The sequence below is a fragment of the Lepidothrix coronata genome, unplaced genomic scaffold (genome assembly GCF_001604755.1).
Source record: "Lepidothrix coronata isolate B3197 unplaced genomic scaffold, Lepidothrix_coronata-1.0 Scaffold5, whole genome shotgun sequence".
In the NCBI taxonomy this organism is placed as follows: Eukaryota; Metazoa; Chordata; class Aves; order Passeriformes; family Pipridae; genus Lepidothrix; species Lepidothrix coronata.
Window position 1 is genome coordinate 4,899,564 of NW_016690185.1, and position 18,133 is coordinate 4,917,696.

An 18,133-nucleotide genomic window follows, 5' to 3' on the forward strand; every position below is an offset into this window, starting at 1 on the left:
TCTTTTTGGCAGGTATGATGCAAGTTTGCGCTCCGTACCTCCACCAGACTATGGGGTTCCTAAGCTGCATTATTTTGAGGACTGGGGAGTAGTAACCTATGGAAGTGCTTTGCCGGCTGAAATCAACAGGCCTTTCCTTTCCTTCAAGTCAGGAAAGCTGGGAGGACGTGCAATATATGATATTGTTCATAAGAACAAGTACAAAGAGTGGATCAAGGGGTGGAGGAACTTTAACGCTGGCCATGAGCACCCGGACCAGAACTCCTTTACTTTCGCTCCCAATGGTGTACCTTTCATAACTGAAGCTCTGTATGGGCCAAAATATACTTTCTTTAATAATGTGTTGATGTTTTCCCCTGCTGTGTCTAAGAGCTGCTTCTCCCCATGGGAAGGGCAGATTACAGAAGACTGTTCCTCAAAGTGGCTTAAATATAAACATGACTTGGCTGGCGACTGTCAGGGACGAGTGGTTGCTGCCATGGAGAGAAGTGGGGTGGTTTTTATCAGGGGAGAAGGAGTGGGTGCATACAATCCGAAATTGAAGCTGAGAAAATTGCAACGAAACCTCATACTTCTCCATCCCCAGCTCCTCTTGCTAGTGGACCAAATCCACCTAGAAGATGACAGCCCTCTGGAGGCAGCGACCAGTTTCTTTCACAACGTGGATGTGCCTTTTGAAGAAACGGTTGTTGATGATGTCCACGGGGCCTTTATTAGGCACCGTGATGGGATATATAAGATGTACTGGATGGATGACACTGGCCACAGTGAGAAAGCCACCATTGCCTCAAGGATGTATCCCCGGGGCTACCCCTACAATGGAACAAACTATGTGAATGTAACGACCCTCTTGCGGCACCCGGTCACGAGGGCCATTTACCTTTTCATTGGGCCCTCTGTGGACGTGCAGAGCTTCACCGTCCGTGGGGATTCTCCACAGCTGGATGTTTTTGTTACCACTGGTGAGCATGCCTATGCGGTGTACCTATGGCCTGCCGACGATGGGTCCCGCTCTGCCTTTGCACAGGTTATTGCAGACCGCCAGAAAATTGTCTTTGACCGAGCCTCTGCCATTAGGAGCTCCGCAGTGCCAGAAGTGAAGGACTACATGGGGATCGTGGAGAGGAACCTGCAACATTTTAAGCCTGTTTTCCAGCAGCTTGAGAAGCAGATCCTGTCTCGTGTGCGCAACACGGCTAGCTTTAGGAAGACTGCTGAGCGCCTGCTGAGGTTTTCAGATAAGAGACAGACAGAGGAGGCCATTGACAGGATATTTGCAATCTCACAGAGGCAGCAGCAGCAGCAGCGTGGCAAAGCAAAGAAAAACAGGAAGGTAGCCAAAGGCTACAAATTCGTTGATGCTGTTCCTGACATTTTTGCACAAATTGAGGTAAATGAAAGAAAAGTGCGACAAAAGGCACAGACTCAAGCACAAAAAGAGTTGCCTGTAGATGAAGACGAGGAAATGAAAGATCTTCTGGATTTTGCAGATATCACTTATGTGAAGCACAAAACTGGGTTGTCAATCAAAGGCCGATCAGGGCTGGCACAGATGGTGACGACTGCTCGAAGTAGTGCTCCATCAATATCAGCTTCTTATACCCGCCTATTTCTAATTCTCAACATTGCTATTTTTTTTGTCATGTTAGCAATGCAGCTCACATATTTTCAGAAGGCCAAGAGACTGCATGGCCAAAGATGTCTGTATGCAATACTTTTAGTAGACAGCTGTATATTATTGTGGCTGTATTCTTCCTGTTCTCAGTCACAATGTTAGCAGAAGACCTCTACTAGTTGACCAGTTTATGGTCATATATGTCTATGCAAAAGCATTAACCCTAATAGGGCCAAAGTTTATCTTCTTTTTTTTTTCTGAAACATTCCAAAAACAGCTGGGCAAAGATTGCTTTCAGAGCAGAAGGGATGAAAGAATAGGGCAAGCAATGAATATCTCAGAAAACTAAGTACTTAATAAGTACTCCTCCTTTGGGTTTTCAGTTGGGCCTCACTTCTGAGGGAATGTTGTGCTTTGTTCATCAGAGTTCAGTAATGTAAGTCGTAATTAATTTTTTGGTGAGAAGAGCCCTCTTAATAGATTTGTTTCTAAGGACTTTCTTTTTTATATGGAATTTGGTTTGCATGTAGTGAGTTTTCATTTCAGGCTGCTAGGGGTGTCTCTGGACATTCTCTTAAGACATTCAAACATAAGTGTACAAGTTGGATCTTAGCATTAGACTTCATTTCTCTCTGCCAAACCAAACAATGGTTCAATATGGTATAATTATTCACTCCTGTATAATTATTGCAGACCCTTATATCATGTTATTTCTTCCATGCTTTACAATCTGGCACAGTGGGAAATGACAATCATGTCAGTACTTGCCAAGTGAGAGGCACAACACCTAGCAAGCAGTAGCAGAAGGTAAATACGGGGTTAACTCAAAGTAGAAAGGAACACAATTCTCAGGAAAAAAACCCTTTATGTTTTAGCCAAGTGTAGACTGTAGAAAGCTGAATGCTGTAGGATCTGTTCTCCATTTTACAAGGTAGGGTTTCACAAAAGTTTTCTATAGTTTGAAGCATGTCTTAGTAGGGAAATAATGTCCTAGATCACTGCCCTTCCATATGCAATTGTAAAAATACAAACAAAGAACCAAAGCAATCCTGTGGTAACCTCAGCAACTGTCAGTAAGGGGAAGTATTTAATGTCTTTTTTCTGTTCACATGGCTAGAAAGAGGACAGTTAAAATTTTGTGTACAGCCTGTTCTCTATAAAACACCAGCAAGGGTTCTGCAAGCTCTTGGTGGGTCCAGGTCAATTATTTGGGGATTAGTAGTAAATGGAATCATGCAGTTTATGACAAAAATAAGTTTGACATCTCCACATATATCCCCTTCTGTTCATTAAACTGATTTCAAAAATTCATAGCTATTTGAGAGAATGGAAGCTCTATGGAATTGGGACATACCTGTATGTCTTTACAGAAAAACAATTCTTCCAGTACATTTGCTAAATAAAAGCTTTATGATTATGTCTATGGAAAAGTTGTTTGATTAAACTAATTTTCCTGGTAGTTAGAGTAATGATGTTCATCAGCACTTGGTTCAAATCACAAACATGTTTTCTCTTCTTTACACCATTTAGATATATATTACCTACTTTACTCCTGTTAAGCCTTCTGCAAGTCTGTTTTGAAATGTGATAAGCTTTCCTTGTCTAAACAGCTTCAGTGAAGAGGTTCCAGCTACTGAGCCATTTCTGAGCAGTATATTCACATACACATGCACATACTGCAGTCTTCAATGCCTGGATTTATTCAATGAAATTTGGTACCTTTGGTCTGAGCAAAGATTTAGGACCCCAGTTAATTTCTGATCCTTGCAGTCATTGGAGTATGAAAGCCTACAGATAGTAACTTGGTCCATCTAAGACCTTGAAACACCTTGGAGACATACCTTCCCCTTTTCCCTAAGTGCAAAAGGCATATAAGGTGGTTAATTGTCTATTCCAGCTCACCCACTTAATTGCTTAAGGCAAAGGGAGCTGAGCCTGGGAGCACTACCCAGTATAGCTCCACGTCTGTAGTGGTGCTTGCTGAAGCAACTAACCTATGACAGGCTGTGGATTGCTGGAAATGTTATTTCTGCCTTTGCACAGTGATGACATGAAGACATGCAAAAATAGATGTTCTTATGTTCAATTTCAAAGACCCTGTTAGTTTCTCAATATTATTGACCACGAAACACTGAAAAGTCAAGATTTTATTTCATGTATTTATTTCATGTCAAGATTTCATTTCACATTTATGCTGTGTCAGTTTGCTATTGCTTTGAACAATCAGCTATAGAAAGCCAACCTGTAGTCCAGAAGTCTTTTGAGAAATACCTGCATTTCTTTGCTTTGTAGTGCGGCGTCTGAATTCTAGTATGGGATTTGTGTAGCTGTCAAATGAAACTGCAGAATCACAGTCAAAATTACAGCTGTCAAACGAAACTGCAGAGACTAGAAAGTAAGGTATGGTCATACCCATTAGCTCTCATTTACACTACATTTCTCTGCACTGTTCCAGCAATGCAAAGGGGAAGAGGTGGTTGCAAGAGCTGCCAATGCTCACAGCCAGGTGTTAAAGCAGCTTTTAAAGTGGACCAGCATTCAAATGAATGGTGTAAGTTCAGTGATACAGTGAAGGGAAATCAAGTGCACTGGTCTGTCCTCCTGAACGAGAGACTAGACCCATTTCAGCATAAAGTGTGCATTTAGGGGTTTTCCAGTCTCTGCCTGGTTTGCATCTAATACCTTTCTGTTAAAGATTTAGGAGTTATGTGTATATAACTGTCATTGCTTGCAGCTCTGAACTCCATTTGCAGAGATGTAACTGCAAATTAAGCCTTAATTGTGCTGAGTGTATTTTGGATACGAAAAGAATCCTGGGTACTTTCTTATTCTTTTCCAGGCTGGAACCTTTAAAAAGTCCCTCTGCAGTGGTTATGTAAGTTTTGTTTCCATTTGTTTCCGTTCTTGTCCCTCTCATTCATTACCAAGGATCGTAACCTTTTAATAAAATTTGAAACAAATAGAAGAACAGATGGTTCCATGCCGTCAGCAACCAGCAACTTGGACTGTTGGGTAGAAGTGCTTGTGTCACAGTAAAGCAGCAGTTCAAAGCCTCAGAGCATCAGATGACACTGTACATTGAAAAATCCAAGCTGCCCATGCTTCACTAGGAAGTGTGGTGAGGAAGAGCAGGTAAATGGGATCAGGCCAGGTAGCTCTACTGGCTTGTGGGGGGGCTGGAGAAAGTTGGTGTTGCTCAACACTTGCTTATACTGGAGAGAATGCTGTCCTTGCCTTTGCATCCTTCGTCTGAAATGCAGGAGAGAAGCAGTCTCAGTGAGTTCTGTGTTGATGGCAGAGGCTCTTAGCACTAGTTTTATCTGACTGGGTATACTAAACAGGTTTTGAAATGTCACTGTATGGTACCCAGTAGCAAAGGTATTTTTCACTCCCTATTTTAAATTGAGTCACAAGACTGAAATGTTTCTGGCAGATGCCTCTGCTCACATTCCTATTCTGCTTCTTTTTCCTGTCTAAAAGTGTTAATTTTCTGCCTCTCTGGCTACAGGAAAAACTGGCTATCCTACAACTGGGTATATACAGATGGGTTCCTGTATTCATCGGAGACCCTGCTGACTTCACTCAATTTCTCTTCAATTGCTGCTGTTCAGTCATGCATGCTTCATTTCAGGGCTGTAGTCTAATTTAGTCTAAAGTTAATTGACTGTATTTTGAGCAAAGTGAATGGCAACTGAGCCCACAGTTAGTGGTGTAGATGTTTGAGGGTGGAATCTGGTTCTTAGATTTTTTTTTTTAATTATTTTTTGAGTCCAGCTAAAAAATGGCTACATTATGTACATCATTGTGAGTCAAGGAGCCAAAGGGAATGGAGCACGTTACTTCATTTCGTGAAATTTGTAAGATCAAAGCTTAATCTGAAGGGTTATATGTCTGAAATACATCACATTCTTCTGCTGGCCTATATGTTTTCCAGTGATTAATAGTTTTCTCTTACTGTTTGAAAGCATATAGTGTTTGAAAAATAGCTGTATTTCTGCACTGGGACATTAAATTAGCATTTATTTGGTTTGCAAAAGCCTGAGTTGGGATCAAACATACATTTGTCTAACTTTCATCCCTTTGCTCTGGCTAGTCTGTTAAAATCAGTAGGATAACTTCAGGCTGGTAAGTCAGACAGCTAATGAAGCCAAGATGTTGTTTTCTGTCCTTTCTTGGCAGCTGACTCCAGGAGTTCTCTGCAGCAGAAGGGCTATGCATTCCAGTGCTGGATATATCTGTACTGTCATCAGTATAGGGACTGTTTTCTAAATGAGTTCGACCTTGAAACAAATAATGCCAAAGCACTTCAAAGAAAGAGCCCTGGAGCCTCTAAAGGAAGGAACAAAACTATTGTCTGCTTGAGGCAGGGAGGAGAGCTGGACCCAACTACACAATAAGTGCAACTACACAAGTGCATTCTAAAAGATATTTTGAAAAACGGGATTATCAATGGGTCTTCCTCAAACACACCATCAGTTTTTCTCCTACTAATAACTAATACAGATGGATGACTAATTTAAATTCGTGCTTGCCTTGGTTGCTACTCTACACTGCATAGCAGCTGCAGCCATTTAATTTAGGAAAACTAATAATTTTGTGAGACTTTAGGTTTTATCTTCAGTTTTCAGTGAAAATGAACATGACTGCCGTGGCCATGAACTACTAAGGAGCACATGAATCCATATGTACAAGGCCATATCTTCTCTGCTTTAATTCATATTAATAAAAATAGCAAGAGAACAACAAAAATCATGTATTTTTGTAGTGGTGTTCTTGTGGTGATAGAATTATGCAGTTAAATCCCACAGATTTGTTTTCAAATTTAAAAAGACAAAAAAGAAAGCAGGAGGAAAGATGCTCTTGGTATGACTTTATATGTTCGTGCTTTCTGCAAGAATGCCTGCAGCAGTACCAGAATTAGTGTGGGAATCCTCATTATCCTGAAAGACAAATGGTGGGATCCTAATAGTCCCTCTGGGCCTTGGTCATGCTGTGAAACCTCTGTTCTTCTTGTCTGTTCTCGGGTAAGCTTTAACTTGAAGTCATGAGGTGAGCTGGGACTTCAGAGCTCTTTATATCAGCGTGTAACTCAGGGTCCCATCCATCTGAGCTGCAGATTCTCACCAGTCACAGAAACAAAGAGCACTGTGGGATCCCCTAGGAAAGATAGTGATGAGGAGTGAAATGTAACCACCATTTATCTGTCTGGTAGCCTGCTCTGTGTATGAGAGACCCTTGGGGAAGACATCAGTCTGGCAGGGACTCTGTGACTTGTCATGGTGGTGAAAGCCCTTTTGCAGCTTCCCTCTTTTCTAAAGACCTCTGGCATATGGGCAGACAGCAGCGTACTGATGTTCACGGACACGGTGCACACACAGAAAGGCCAACATGTGTCAAGCCTGTTGAGCATGAGCTGTATCACGTTCAGTCATTTGACGGTACATATGGTTCAGTACGTATGTTCTCCATGACACACATGGCGTATCCCACTGCAACAGTGAAGTTGGACAATGCCGCTTAAGTAAGAAAAACTTGCCTTTTACTCATGCATGAGCCTGCTGTAGGCAATGAGCTGTGGCATAGGCATATGCCTCTATGAGGAAAGAAGCTCCCAATCTTCTTACCTTGTCTGCCATTTTATCCCCGTGTATCCAGCCTTTCCTTCAGCTAAAAGCACATGTGGCATTTCCCCCAGATGCTACCTTTCCTGCCAGGTTTCTCAGGTTGATAAAGGAAAACAGCATTCATAGCATTTATGATTATTTTCCAGAAGTTTTTCCAGAAGTCGGAGAAAAATTGCTAGCATTTGAAATGCATTGTTGTATAAGATATTTAGCATGATATTGTGACCTTTCTCCCCTTTGACTTGTGCCCAATACCACCAATGATTTCATTGGTTTCACTCCTAACTGACCCTGGGACAATCAAGAGGAAAACTTCCCCACTCCAACCCCCAGGGCTGTGCTACCACAAGCAATAATCCATGGCAAAACAATATATAAATTTATGACTGTCCCCAAAATATTTACATATATTTTTTTACCAAACATTACATACTCAATCTAGCTTCATACCTGCATTGGAAGGCATTCTTCAAGGAGGTGGAATGATTCTAAAATCATGAGTATAAAAAACCTGGTATCCCACTTTGTCTTCATAAAAACTATAACACAGTAAGATAGGAATGCCAGGAAAGATGGGCCCATTGGATCTGCCTACAGGAAATGGCCGTAAAGAAAACTTGAGGAGGATTGAGGCATGGAAACTTCCCTACATTGTGACACTGCTGTGAGAGTAAGCTCGATGAATTCGCCCTGTGGCAAAAGGGAATAGGTGATCAGCACATGCATATTTCTTTTCCTCCCTAAAGAACAGGACTGTCCTTGGGATAAGGAATTAAACTATTTGGGATGTGCTAAGGAAGGCCAAGCTGCTCCACGGCTTAGTAAGGATGCTGAAGTAGTTATAGTAGGTCTTTGCTATTAATTGTAGTCTAGAACTATATTCACTTCTCTCATGCTTATCTTTTTTTCTATGTGGCATAATCCTTATTTTGATCAAGTAAAATAATTGTATTCTTTCACTTATTGTCAGGTAATGAAGCAATTGACCCATTGGCAGTTATGACATCCTATTTCCCCAGTGAGTGGTGAACAGTATGCAATCAATTTGCCTTAAAGCATCATATATCTATCTTATTCCACCTCAGAGGACCCAAGGCTCCGCAGGACATTCTTCCAGTAAGCTGTGTGGAGGATCTGGCTCTGACAGCTGAAGTGGTACACTGGTAAAACACAATCTTGTATGCCTCGTGGAGTTTCCTCTGGTGAACCCAACTGCAGGTTGCTAGCAATGGGAAAATGGACAAAGGAGCAGAGTCCCTGGGAGGGCACTTAAGTAACTCCACCTTTATGTAAGCTAGAGGAATATAGAAGATGTTCAATAATGCTATGAAATACTTACAGCTGCAAATGCCATGGAAATAAAAATGGCAATGATGATGGAGTATTTGAATAAATGAAGGCAGACCCAGAGCCTTGGAAAGTTACTGCTAACATAAAATATAGGCAACTGGGAATGCTTTCTCCTTATGTCCCATATATCATTCTTTCCTTTTGAATCATATCTTCCTGTTAAAAAAAAAATTGAAAGTGCACACAAAAGTGCTGTTGAGTGTAATAGAGTTCAGCCTTTAATACAAGCCAGACATAGTTACCATAGAGCCTGACACAGTTTGCACATTTGTGGTAAACTGAAACAGCTTGGGCATTCTGCAGCTCAGGATTAGATTGATTAAAAAAATATAAGCAATATGAGTAAGGGAGGTTGAAGGTCAGAAGCGAGAAACTTTTCAATCCTTTGACAGCTTTGAAAGGAATAGGGTCTTGACCCTTGTGCTGCCTTACTGTTAGAAAATAAAAGCAACAAGATATGAGCAGCAAAGGAACCTGGGATGGGAAACTGGGGAGAGGAGTGTACTACCATGAACAGAAGAAGTGGTTAATTTCCTAAAGTTTGAAAAGAGGAAGAAGGATTAATTGAATAGAGAAGTACAGAGCATGTTTTGTAGAATGTGATCAGCCACTATTAGGCCACGCACATACGCACACATAGAGTGGAACAGAATCAAATCTATTTAATAGGACAAGGGGACAATCATCCCGAGATGAAGGAGGGCAGATTTAGATTAGATATTAGGAAGAAATTCTTTGCTGTGAGGGTGGTGAGGCACTGGAACAGGTTGCCCAGATAGGTTCTGGACTCCCCGTCCCTGAAGGTGTTCAAGACCAGATGGGACAGGGCTCTGAGTAACCTGGTCTAGTGGAAAGTTCCCTGCACATAGCAGGGAGAATTGGAACTAGATGATATTTAAGGTCCCTTTCAACCCAAACCATTCTATGATTCTATGACTCTATGAAATCTCAGCTATTCAGCAATTCCAAGGCAGCAAGGTGTGACATACATAATAAAAATATAGAAATATTTAGAGTTTAATGCACTTAAATTTGCAAAGTAACTCTAGGGCATTTCATTTTCCATAGTAAATGGAAAAGACTGAGCTTTTCCTTCTTAGAACCAACTAGGTGACTGCCCAGGGTAATATACCTGATTACAAAACACAACTATGGCTCACCAAGACTCTTTAATTTCATCATAAAACATGACAACTTCTGTCTTTCTAATCTCATGTTTCTATCATATTTTCTTATAAACTCAACAAGTAATTGTCACTTAATCCACAGCCAACATTAAAGAATCACACACACTTATTTATGGCTCATATACATTGTAGATTGAACAGTAAAATCACCACACATTTGGACTGGGTCACAGGACCCTCCCCATACAGAAATTAGACTTTTAGTGAATCTATAATGTTAAAATAGCAGCACTAAATAACAGCAAGGGAAAGTGCCATGGCTTATGTGACTCTGTACCAGAGCTCACCCGTCAGAGCCTGCTTCAGAGCCACGCTTGGTTTTACAGACCTGTTTCCTTCCTCCCCCTAAAAATTTGTTTTCAGCCAAAAACTGCTAATAAATGTAATGCCTTAAAATAGCAGTATAAGGTACACAAATGCTTGTAAGCTGTGCAGGCCCAGGCACAGTGCTACTTCTCAGGCTGCTGGTCTACTAAGTATTAGTACTATTAATGATTTATGTGGTGCCACTGAGCTGTGTGACGCTTCACAAACTTGTAAGAAGGCTGGTTCAGCCATAAAGTCAGAATAACTTCCTTGGTTTCACAAACTGAGGCAATGGGCCTCTGGGGGTGGTCAGTCCACCTGGAGGGTAGGTGCAGATCTGCTTGTGGACAGGACCTCCAACATGTTAAGCACTAATTTCACCTGGACTGAGACAAAAGGCATTACAAGAATTTTCCTGGAATAAAAAGACTTTTCCATGTGTCCTTCTGAACTGGGCACTGAGAAATGCAGCTTACAGCTCTTTCACTTGGAGAAGAAAGTCCAGTCGTTATAAACAGAAAACCAGTGTGGAGGTGCTCTTTTCCATTGCATCTGTGGATGTACAAGATTTTAGAGTAATAATGTGAAGACGAACTTGATAAGACCAATGACAGGAATTTAGGACAGGATGGGCCATGGATGGAGCAGCTAGAAAGATAATAATTTGCAGAAAAACAAAACCAGTCTTTCGCTATTCTGAACAAGTAGCAAATGTCCCAGCAAAAAAATAAATAATCTATTGTAAGGACTTACTAAAGTAATGAAAACAAGACCTACACCATACGTACTGGTAAAACCCCTGAGCGCACATGCACGCACACATGCTGCTTTTAGGACCAGTGTTATGCACTTGAGGAAACGACAGAATTAGTCAGACTACAGCTTTTTCCACCTAGAAGATGCCTGAGATTCATCCGTCTGCAAATGAAAGCATAGAAATTAAAAACATCAAGGAGAAACTTGATAAAATATTAAACAAGTCCATTTGTTTTCCTCTGATCCCTTCATTTTAATAAATAGTATTTAAAAAAAAAAGAGGTGTTTCAAATAACAAAAATAAGCATTTTGTTCTAAAAATGTTCATCTTTTTAATTCCAGCATTGTTCCCATCCCCCTTGGAAGGCATGAAATTTCATGCAAATCAATGCAAAACCAAGCATTAAGTTGGAATTCTGGGTTCTTTAACAGAAAAATGTTTTTCTGAACACTTTCCATATAATACTTTGCAGCTGTTGTGGCCAGCCAAGTGTTAATTTAGAGGGAAGGAAAGAGCTGCCTTGGGAGAAGAGTGCTCTGAGTGAACAGGGGCTCTGTAACTCCCCAGTCCCATGGCTCCTCATATCCCGGAGCTCCCTTGATCCACCCCCCTCCAGCTCCCAAAGCCGCCACTGGGCTCATCCTGGCCACACCTGCACCCCACTTGGCTCCCAGCATAGCTACTCCCCCACTTCCCAACTCGGGTGGTCTCTCTTCCCTCACCCACCACTTTCTGTGAATATTTACTGGAAACATGTTTGCTTGGAGGAGAGTTAATCCTTTTTCATGCAGAGCTCCACTCCCTTGTCACAGGAAGCTTGTTCCTGAAATCATATTTTATTACAGATAAATAAAACACTGCTAAAATTAGGCTAAGAAAGAGAAATAGCAGGATTTCTTGGCTCTATATTTTCCCCTGTGAGGTCGTAATCTGTTCCAGAGAGTTGTCACTAGTCCTTCAGTTCCCTTGTTAAACTAGTGGTTCTTGGAGGCAGCTCAGATCCCTGTTTCTGCCAGGAGGCACCTTTGCAGCGATTTCAACTAGCATTTGTTATTTCTGATGCAGAATCATAGAATCATCAAATTTTGAATTGGGCTTGAAGGGACCTTAAAGATCATCCAGTTCCAACCCCCCTGCCATGGGCAGGGACACCTTCCACTAGACCAGGCTTCTCAAAGCCCTACCTAACCCGTTCTGCAACACTTCCAGGGATGTGGCATTTGCTAAGACTTCTTCAGATATGCTGAATTCTGGTTTCAAGGCATGCTAACGATTGTCTGTAGTTGCCTCTAAGTAAAAATCAAGGCAACAATAGTGGCCAATAATACAAAGTTATTCTCAATCTTTAAAAATGAACCTCTGCTTTAAAGAATTGGAGATATACTTTCTTAGCTGCCTGACCAGAAAGCAAAATGGCAGGTCTAATTGTAGAAGAAGTGGTGTTCAAAGTGAAACAAAATCCTACCTTCATATATACACTGATAGACTCTCAGCTTACTGAAACTACCCCTCAGAAAAGAGTTTTTTTATTATAATACGTAGTTTGCTAAAATATCAACTCAGTGCTTCATGGATTATTACAAAGCAGCTAAAATGCTGGAATTATTGCAAGGAAATAGAAAACAAATAACATCAGTATGACTTTGTTGCAAACTGTGGTTCAGCTGCACCTTCAATGCACTGGAAATCTGGTATACTTCCCATTTCCCCTCATGCAAAAAATGATACCTGAATCCTAGACAACAGTTCAGGTAGCAACATGGATAAAAAAATTATACAAAGGAATACATCAGATGAGGAATGACTATATTAGGGGCTCCTCATATGACTATATTAAGGGCTCCTCAGCCTGGGGAACAGAGGACTATGATGAAGATGTTCAAGGTCATAAGTTGAGGGAGACACCAAGGATCCACTCTTTTATGTTTTTCCCTTCCAGATCTTGGGGACATCAAATGGTATGGTGTCAGGTTTGAAAGAAGGTTGAGCACACCTGCAGTACAATATTTTGGATGTCAGTAAGTCTGCATGGGTTAAAACAGAATCCGGATAAATTTACAGAAGAAATAACTCAACAGGTTTCAGATGCAAAGGAAATCCCCGAAATGCAGATTCACAGGGTATGACTGCATTCCCAAGCTTCCTTCCCCTGTTCCCTGTGCTCCCTCTCAGCTATTGGCTGTAACCAAGATGAGGTCAGGCTAAGCTTCAGTCTGATTCACTCAGTTTTATATACTTTTTAGTTGTATGTGTTTTTATGATACTGCTGCACAATAACAAAGGATCCTCTAGACCAAGGCAAGCATTTCAGTTACTGGCATGTTTTCCTCTGCAGCAGGAGCTTGGCACAGAGCACAGCACATCTGGTGTGAGCCTGGCAGCCACTTGAAGTGGTGCTGCCTGTTCTGCCACCTCTGTGCCACCTACTCAGCTGCCCAAAGAGCTGAAAGGACCCTTTGGAATGTTTAAATGACTCACAAAGTTCATTGACAGAGCTTTGATAAGCCATTGTGTTTCCACCAGGCTTGGTTTCTGCAGCTCTAGGTGATGCATTGATACAGGCAGCATCATGCCTGACTGTCTTGCCGGAAGCAGCCAGTATTATAATCAGTCTGGTCCAGCTGGAGGCAATGTTTGCCTGAGAGTGGGGTGAAGCTCTGGCTTTGTGGTTAATCTCTGTGCCATGATAATGCCCAAAAAAAAATCAGCGCATTATAAATGACAGCATTTGAATTCTGACCAGGGTGAATTCATATTGCTGATGCATCCAGTGAAGCCAGAGAGCTCCCAGTTTATGCAAGAAGCAGGTGAGTTTTTACTCTAAAATCCCATATAAGTGGTTGTGGCAGAGAAGACAGTAACCACCAGCTTCCCAGCTACCTGCACATGTGGGGGTGACAAAAGCAAACTACCTACCTACATTGCCTCAGCTGCATGACTACAAAGCTTCAACTTCCTTAATTCTGAGCTCAACTTGTCTAGATTTGGACAAGACAAACCTTAGGGGCCTGGTTGATCTCCCTCAGGGAGTGAATGAAACTTACAGACTCTGAGCAAGTATTTTCACAGGTAGCTGAGTCTTCCATGCCCAGGAAGCCCTTCCAGATATTTTTCTTCATTATGCAAGCCTTTTCCATCATTTTTCCACTTCATACCATCTGATAAGTTTCTGCTGGTTTAGGAGCGTTCTTGTTTTGTTCTTTTCTGGGCTGCAAAGCTGCCACTACCTGGTATGGAGGAGGGAGTCCAAAATCTGATTCCTGGCAAATAATATTCTGGTAGCTGGAACTTCAGTGGGTCATTTGCTTGGTCACTGCTGCATGTGCACTGCTCTAACAACTTAAAAAAGATTGATTGATTATCTTGAAAAATTAACATGATTATTGCTGAATTTTCTTCCATAAGAGAACAAGGCATATTGTATTGCTAATAGTAAGGTAGGATAAAAATCTATATAGTTCTGGGTGGTTTTCTCACATTTTATTCCCACTTTGAATCTGGTGCCTCACTGAAAAGCTTCACTGAAAAGATGATGAGATGTAAGACATTACTAGCTACTATGCATGTATGGACAAACACAAATTATTTTTATAGAAATAAAGCTCTTTATTGTTTTGCTATTGAAACACACTATCTATAACGCTGCTGCTTCCTTTGAGAACGCATGCAGGATCACTCTCAAGGAGAAAAGACAACGCAGAAAGAACCGTATCTTGCTGATACCACCTAAGGAGTCTTTCTGCTGTGCCTTTTGCAACCCAACCTGTCTATCTGGCAGTGGCCTTTTCAGCCACCAGCTTGCTTGTAGTAAATGTGGGTAGAGCCCTTCCCAAACCTTCATTCACGAAGCCTAGCCATGATGATGTTGAAACTGGAGTGGGTTTCCACTGTGGTTTCTGCTTGACCTTGATAGTGTGCAGTAAGCACGTGCTCCTTTGTTTCCTCTGAGGAGAGCTGTTTCTGTGCTTCACTGCATCACCACCAAGAACAGAAAGTGAAAGCTCTGCAAGCCTCTGTAAACCAGAGCTCCAGGGCATTCAACTCTCTCTCATCCTTTTCTGATGGAGATTTTGCTCTCATCAAAGTAAGAGGAGGGAGAAAATGGATAGATTACGTGGGGCACTGGATTTCTGCATCCGCCACCAAACTGTTCTGGGTTACAGCATTGTGTCCCTGCTGACAGCTGCCAGTGAGCAGATCTTCTCTTCTGTGGTGTTCAAGTGTCCCTGCAATTCTGGGAACATGCTGTATGGCTCTGTCTTCCTCATGGTGCCTGCCTTCATCCTCTTGCTGCTCGGCTACATGGTGAATGCCAGGACATGGCGCCTGCTGACAGGCACCTGCCCTCCGGAGAAGTGCCGTGACTGCAGCCCCAGGGGAACCTGTGCCCGCTACTGCCAGGTATTGGTACCAGTGACAGCCAGAGCCTTGGTGGCTCCACTCACCTGGATAGCCGTGGCCCTGCTCAACGCCAACTTCTACGCGTGTGCAGCCAGCGGGAACAGCCTGATAAAGGATCTCATCTGTAAAGATCAAGGACAAGAGTGCCAAAACCTGCTGTTCAAAATACCCTGTGATGAGAAGTTATCAACAAACATATCAAGTGAACTTCTTAGCCTTAAGGCACAGTCCCAGGTAAAGCCTCACCTCTCTTCTCCTCACACTCTGGGTTTTGATCCTGGCTCCTCAATGTATACTAGTGCCTGCTGGGGACTGTAAACAGTCCTTCTCTCTTACACTGTATAATATCATGTACCACAGGTATATGACTAGCAAAATTTCATTAGCAAAAAAACAGTAACAGAAAAGCAATAGGTGTATATTTATGCTACTTTCTGGATTTGCATGTTTGCACTGTCATTTACAAAACCTCATTCAGAGTTGGGCAGGAAACCAGCCTAGAGACCAGGACTTTACACAAGTTTTCAGTCAGCTTAGGCATGGTGCAAGTTCTTCTCCTTTTCCACATTTTAAATCTCTAAATATCTCAAACTTCTGTAAAAAGGCATTAGTTGAGGGGAACCTGAGATCACTACTAAAGGGGAAGCTGATGTCTGATTGCAACAGAGAACTGGCAAGTGAAAAAATAAGGACAGCTTCTTTGACTATGAATCTCAACGCTTGAACCTATTAATAATTTTACACCTGTATTCTACCAGAGTAGTTAAAATATATATCTGTCTTGTTAAAGTTTCTTGTGCTGAAGACAAACTGCATGATCAAAAAATAGCACTTGTGTGTGGATTTCTCTGTTTGGAGTGAAATGAAACCTCCAAATTTTGGCAGCATTTCAATTTTGTTTCTAGGTTTGTATGGATCTCGTCTTAATTCCAGTAGAAAAATCAGAATTTGTAACTTTTCCTCAGGAAAACATTAGAGCTGGTTAAGGGAATTAAGTTTATAAGAGTTTATAATTACTCAGATTTTTGTAAGTTCCTGTTTAGTACAAATGCTTATTAAAATTAAAAAATGTTTACATTTGCTAAATATTTAGCATGCTCCTTCTCCAAGAAAGAGGCTGACAAGGAGCAAACTCTATACCATTGAATTCAGATAGGGTAAGAAAGGAGAAAAATCAAGGAGGAATGACTATTACTGATATTGCAATGAAATCTAAAAGAAACATCTAGTCAAACAAAAACAGAAAAAGCATGAGAGCATTTTTGTTACTGACCACTTTTTAATATCTAATCTACTGTCTACAAAATTAAGAATCAAAAAGAACACCAACTCCTTTTTCTTTAGCACTCGATAATTTTTCATTTGAAAAAAAAGTCATCCTGGGGTAAAAGGGGATGTTGCAGGATCTCTGCCTGGAGCTTCCAGATAAGTACCACTTAAAGGACAGATCAGCATCTACTAGGACACCTGGTTTTGATGGGACCTCTGAGACTTACCTAAGGATGTTTAAATCGTCTATAAAACAAAACTGAATTCCCATATTCAATAGCCAACTCTGTGTCCTGCCTACAGAATGTACGGGACACAACTTTTCCCGTGTGTTGTGGCCCCTGTTTGTTTTTGCATGCTCAGGCATCAGGGAGAGCAGTTACTGTCCACAATCAGATAGAGCACAATCAGCAGGAGGTCTGATTTCAAGCATGAGGCCCACAGGGTGTTTTTGCGTCCTCTGTACCATAAATCTGACCACAACTGTAGAAACTCATGGTCAATATTTTGCTTAAAAGTTAAGAAAGCTGGATATAACTGAGAAAATAACTTCAGACCACCTTCTCTTTTCTTGATATTCATCCTTAATCCAACAAGATCAGCTCAGGGGCACAGAGGCTTTGTATGGCTGGCTGAATTGTGTGCATGGAATCCCCTCTTTTGGCAGCAAGCAGTTACATGCACTCCAGGGAGTGTCTTCGTTTACAGTTTTCATATCTTCTTCAATGCTATTTTCTATACTCCTTCATATGACCACACAAAACCACCATTAACCTATCTCTCTTCTTTCAAGCTGATAGGGTGGTTCCTGATAGCCTTCATCATCACTGTGGCACTGATTTCAACATGTGTCAGCCGCTGTTGTTCCCCAGTCAGCTATCTTCAGCTCAAGTTCTGGAAAATTTACTCAAAAGAAGAACAGAAACTCTTTGAGATCAAAGCCAAGGAGCATGCAACCAAGCTGGCAGAAAGAAATACAAATTGCTTTTTTGAAGCCACTGACCCAGCACCATTTCATACTCCCAGCAACGAAGACTGGAAGAAGATTTCATTCTTGTATACATTCAATTCACAAGAGCAGTATTACAGCATGATACACAAGTATGTGAACACAAACAGAGGCAACAGCGCCAACTTTGAGGAAGGCGGTCAAAATCCCACTGTTTTAGGATTTGTTGATGAAACAGATGCAATTGATTCAGGGTTTTAGTGAAACAAATCCTTTGCAATGCTGGCAGTCTTTTAACCAGAAGAGTCTTATTCTGTGTTCCTCTGTGCTGAAATCTATGTAAACGTTATGTAAAAGATGATACTTGTAACCCTCAGCAGATTTGGTTTTAAATAGACTTTATTACTTTTGCTTAAATACATTTAAATAAATACATCTGTCACAATGGGACTTTTCATATGTTGTTGTTCATTAAGAAGAGCCATATGTTTAAAATTATCAGCATTTGAAAAGATGTCAGCACATACTATGTCAGATTATTACCAAACAGCTTAAGGGCACTTGGCAGCTCGAGTGACAATACCAAAACTTATCAAAGAGACAAAACGAATGGAAGATTTGATCAGAAATTCAGCTTACTTTATTAGCTCTCACTTGACGAACTTTCAGTGCAGC

General features: G+C 41.3%; 2 protein-coding genes across 11 annotated transcripts in view; both read left to right on the forward strand.

The window, feature by feature from the left end:
- DSE (dermatan sulfate epimerase) overlaps positions 1-3,032 on the forward strand; it is a 35,903-nt gene extending 32,871 nt beyond the window's left edge. The window contains exon 7 of the mRNA XM_017830434.1: positions 13-3,032. Coding sequence (XP_017685923.1) covers positions 13-1,777 — 1,765 coding nt within the window. The 3' untranslated portion in view covers positions 1,778-3,032. The remainder of the gene's footprint in view (positions 1-12) is intronic.
- Positions 3,033-4,643: 1,611 nt separating this feature from the next.
- On the forward strand, positions 4,644-18,026 carry LOC108503334 (protein FAM26F-like). Of its 10 annotated transcripts, none has more exons than XM_017827288.1 (6): positions 4,659-4,747; positions 8,325-8,402; positions 12,779-12,959; positions 13,583-13,646; positions 15,003-15,474; positions 17,303-18,026. In XM_017827288.1, the coding sequence occupies exons 5-6, from the start codon at positions 15,082-15,084 to the stop codon at positions 17,717-17,719; spliced, it is 810 nt and encodes a 269-aa protein (XP_017682777.1). In that variant the 5' UTR covers positions 4,659-4,747; positions 8,325-8,402; positions 12,779-12,959; positions 13,583-13,646; positions 15,003-15,081; the 3' UTR covers positions 17,720-18,026. The 10 variants fall into 10 exon arrangements, 9 of the variants coding, with proteins under 9 accessions (XP_017682777.1, XP_017682711.1, XP_017682761.1 ...); XM_017827222.1 differs by having other exon boundaries at positions 15,023-15,474; XM_017827272.1 differs by having other exon boundaries at positions 12,779-12,857; positions 15,023-15,474.
- The last annotated feature ends 107 nt before the right edge of the window (positions 18,027-18,133 follow it).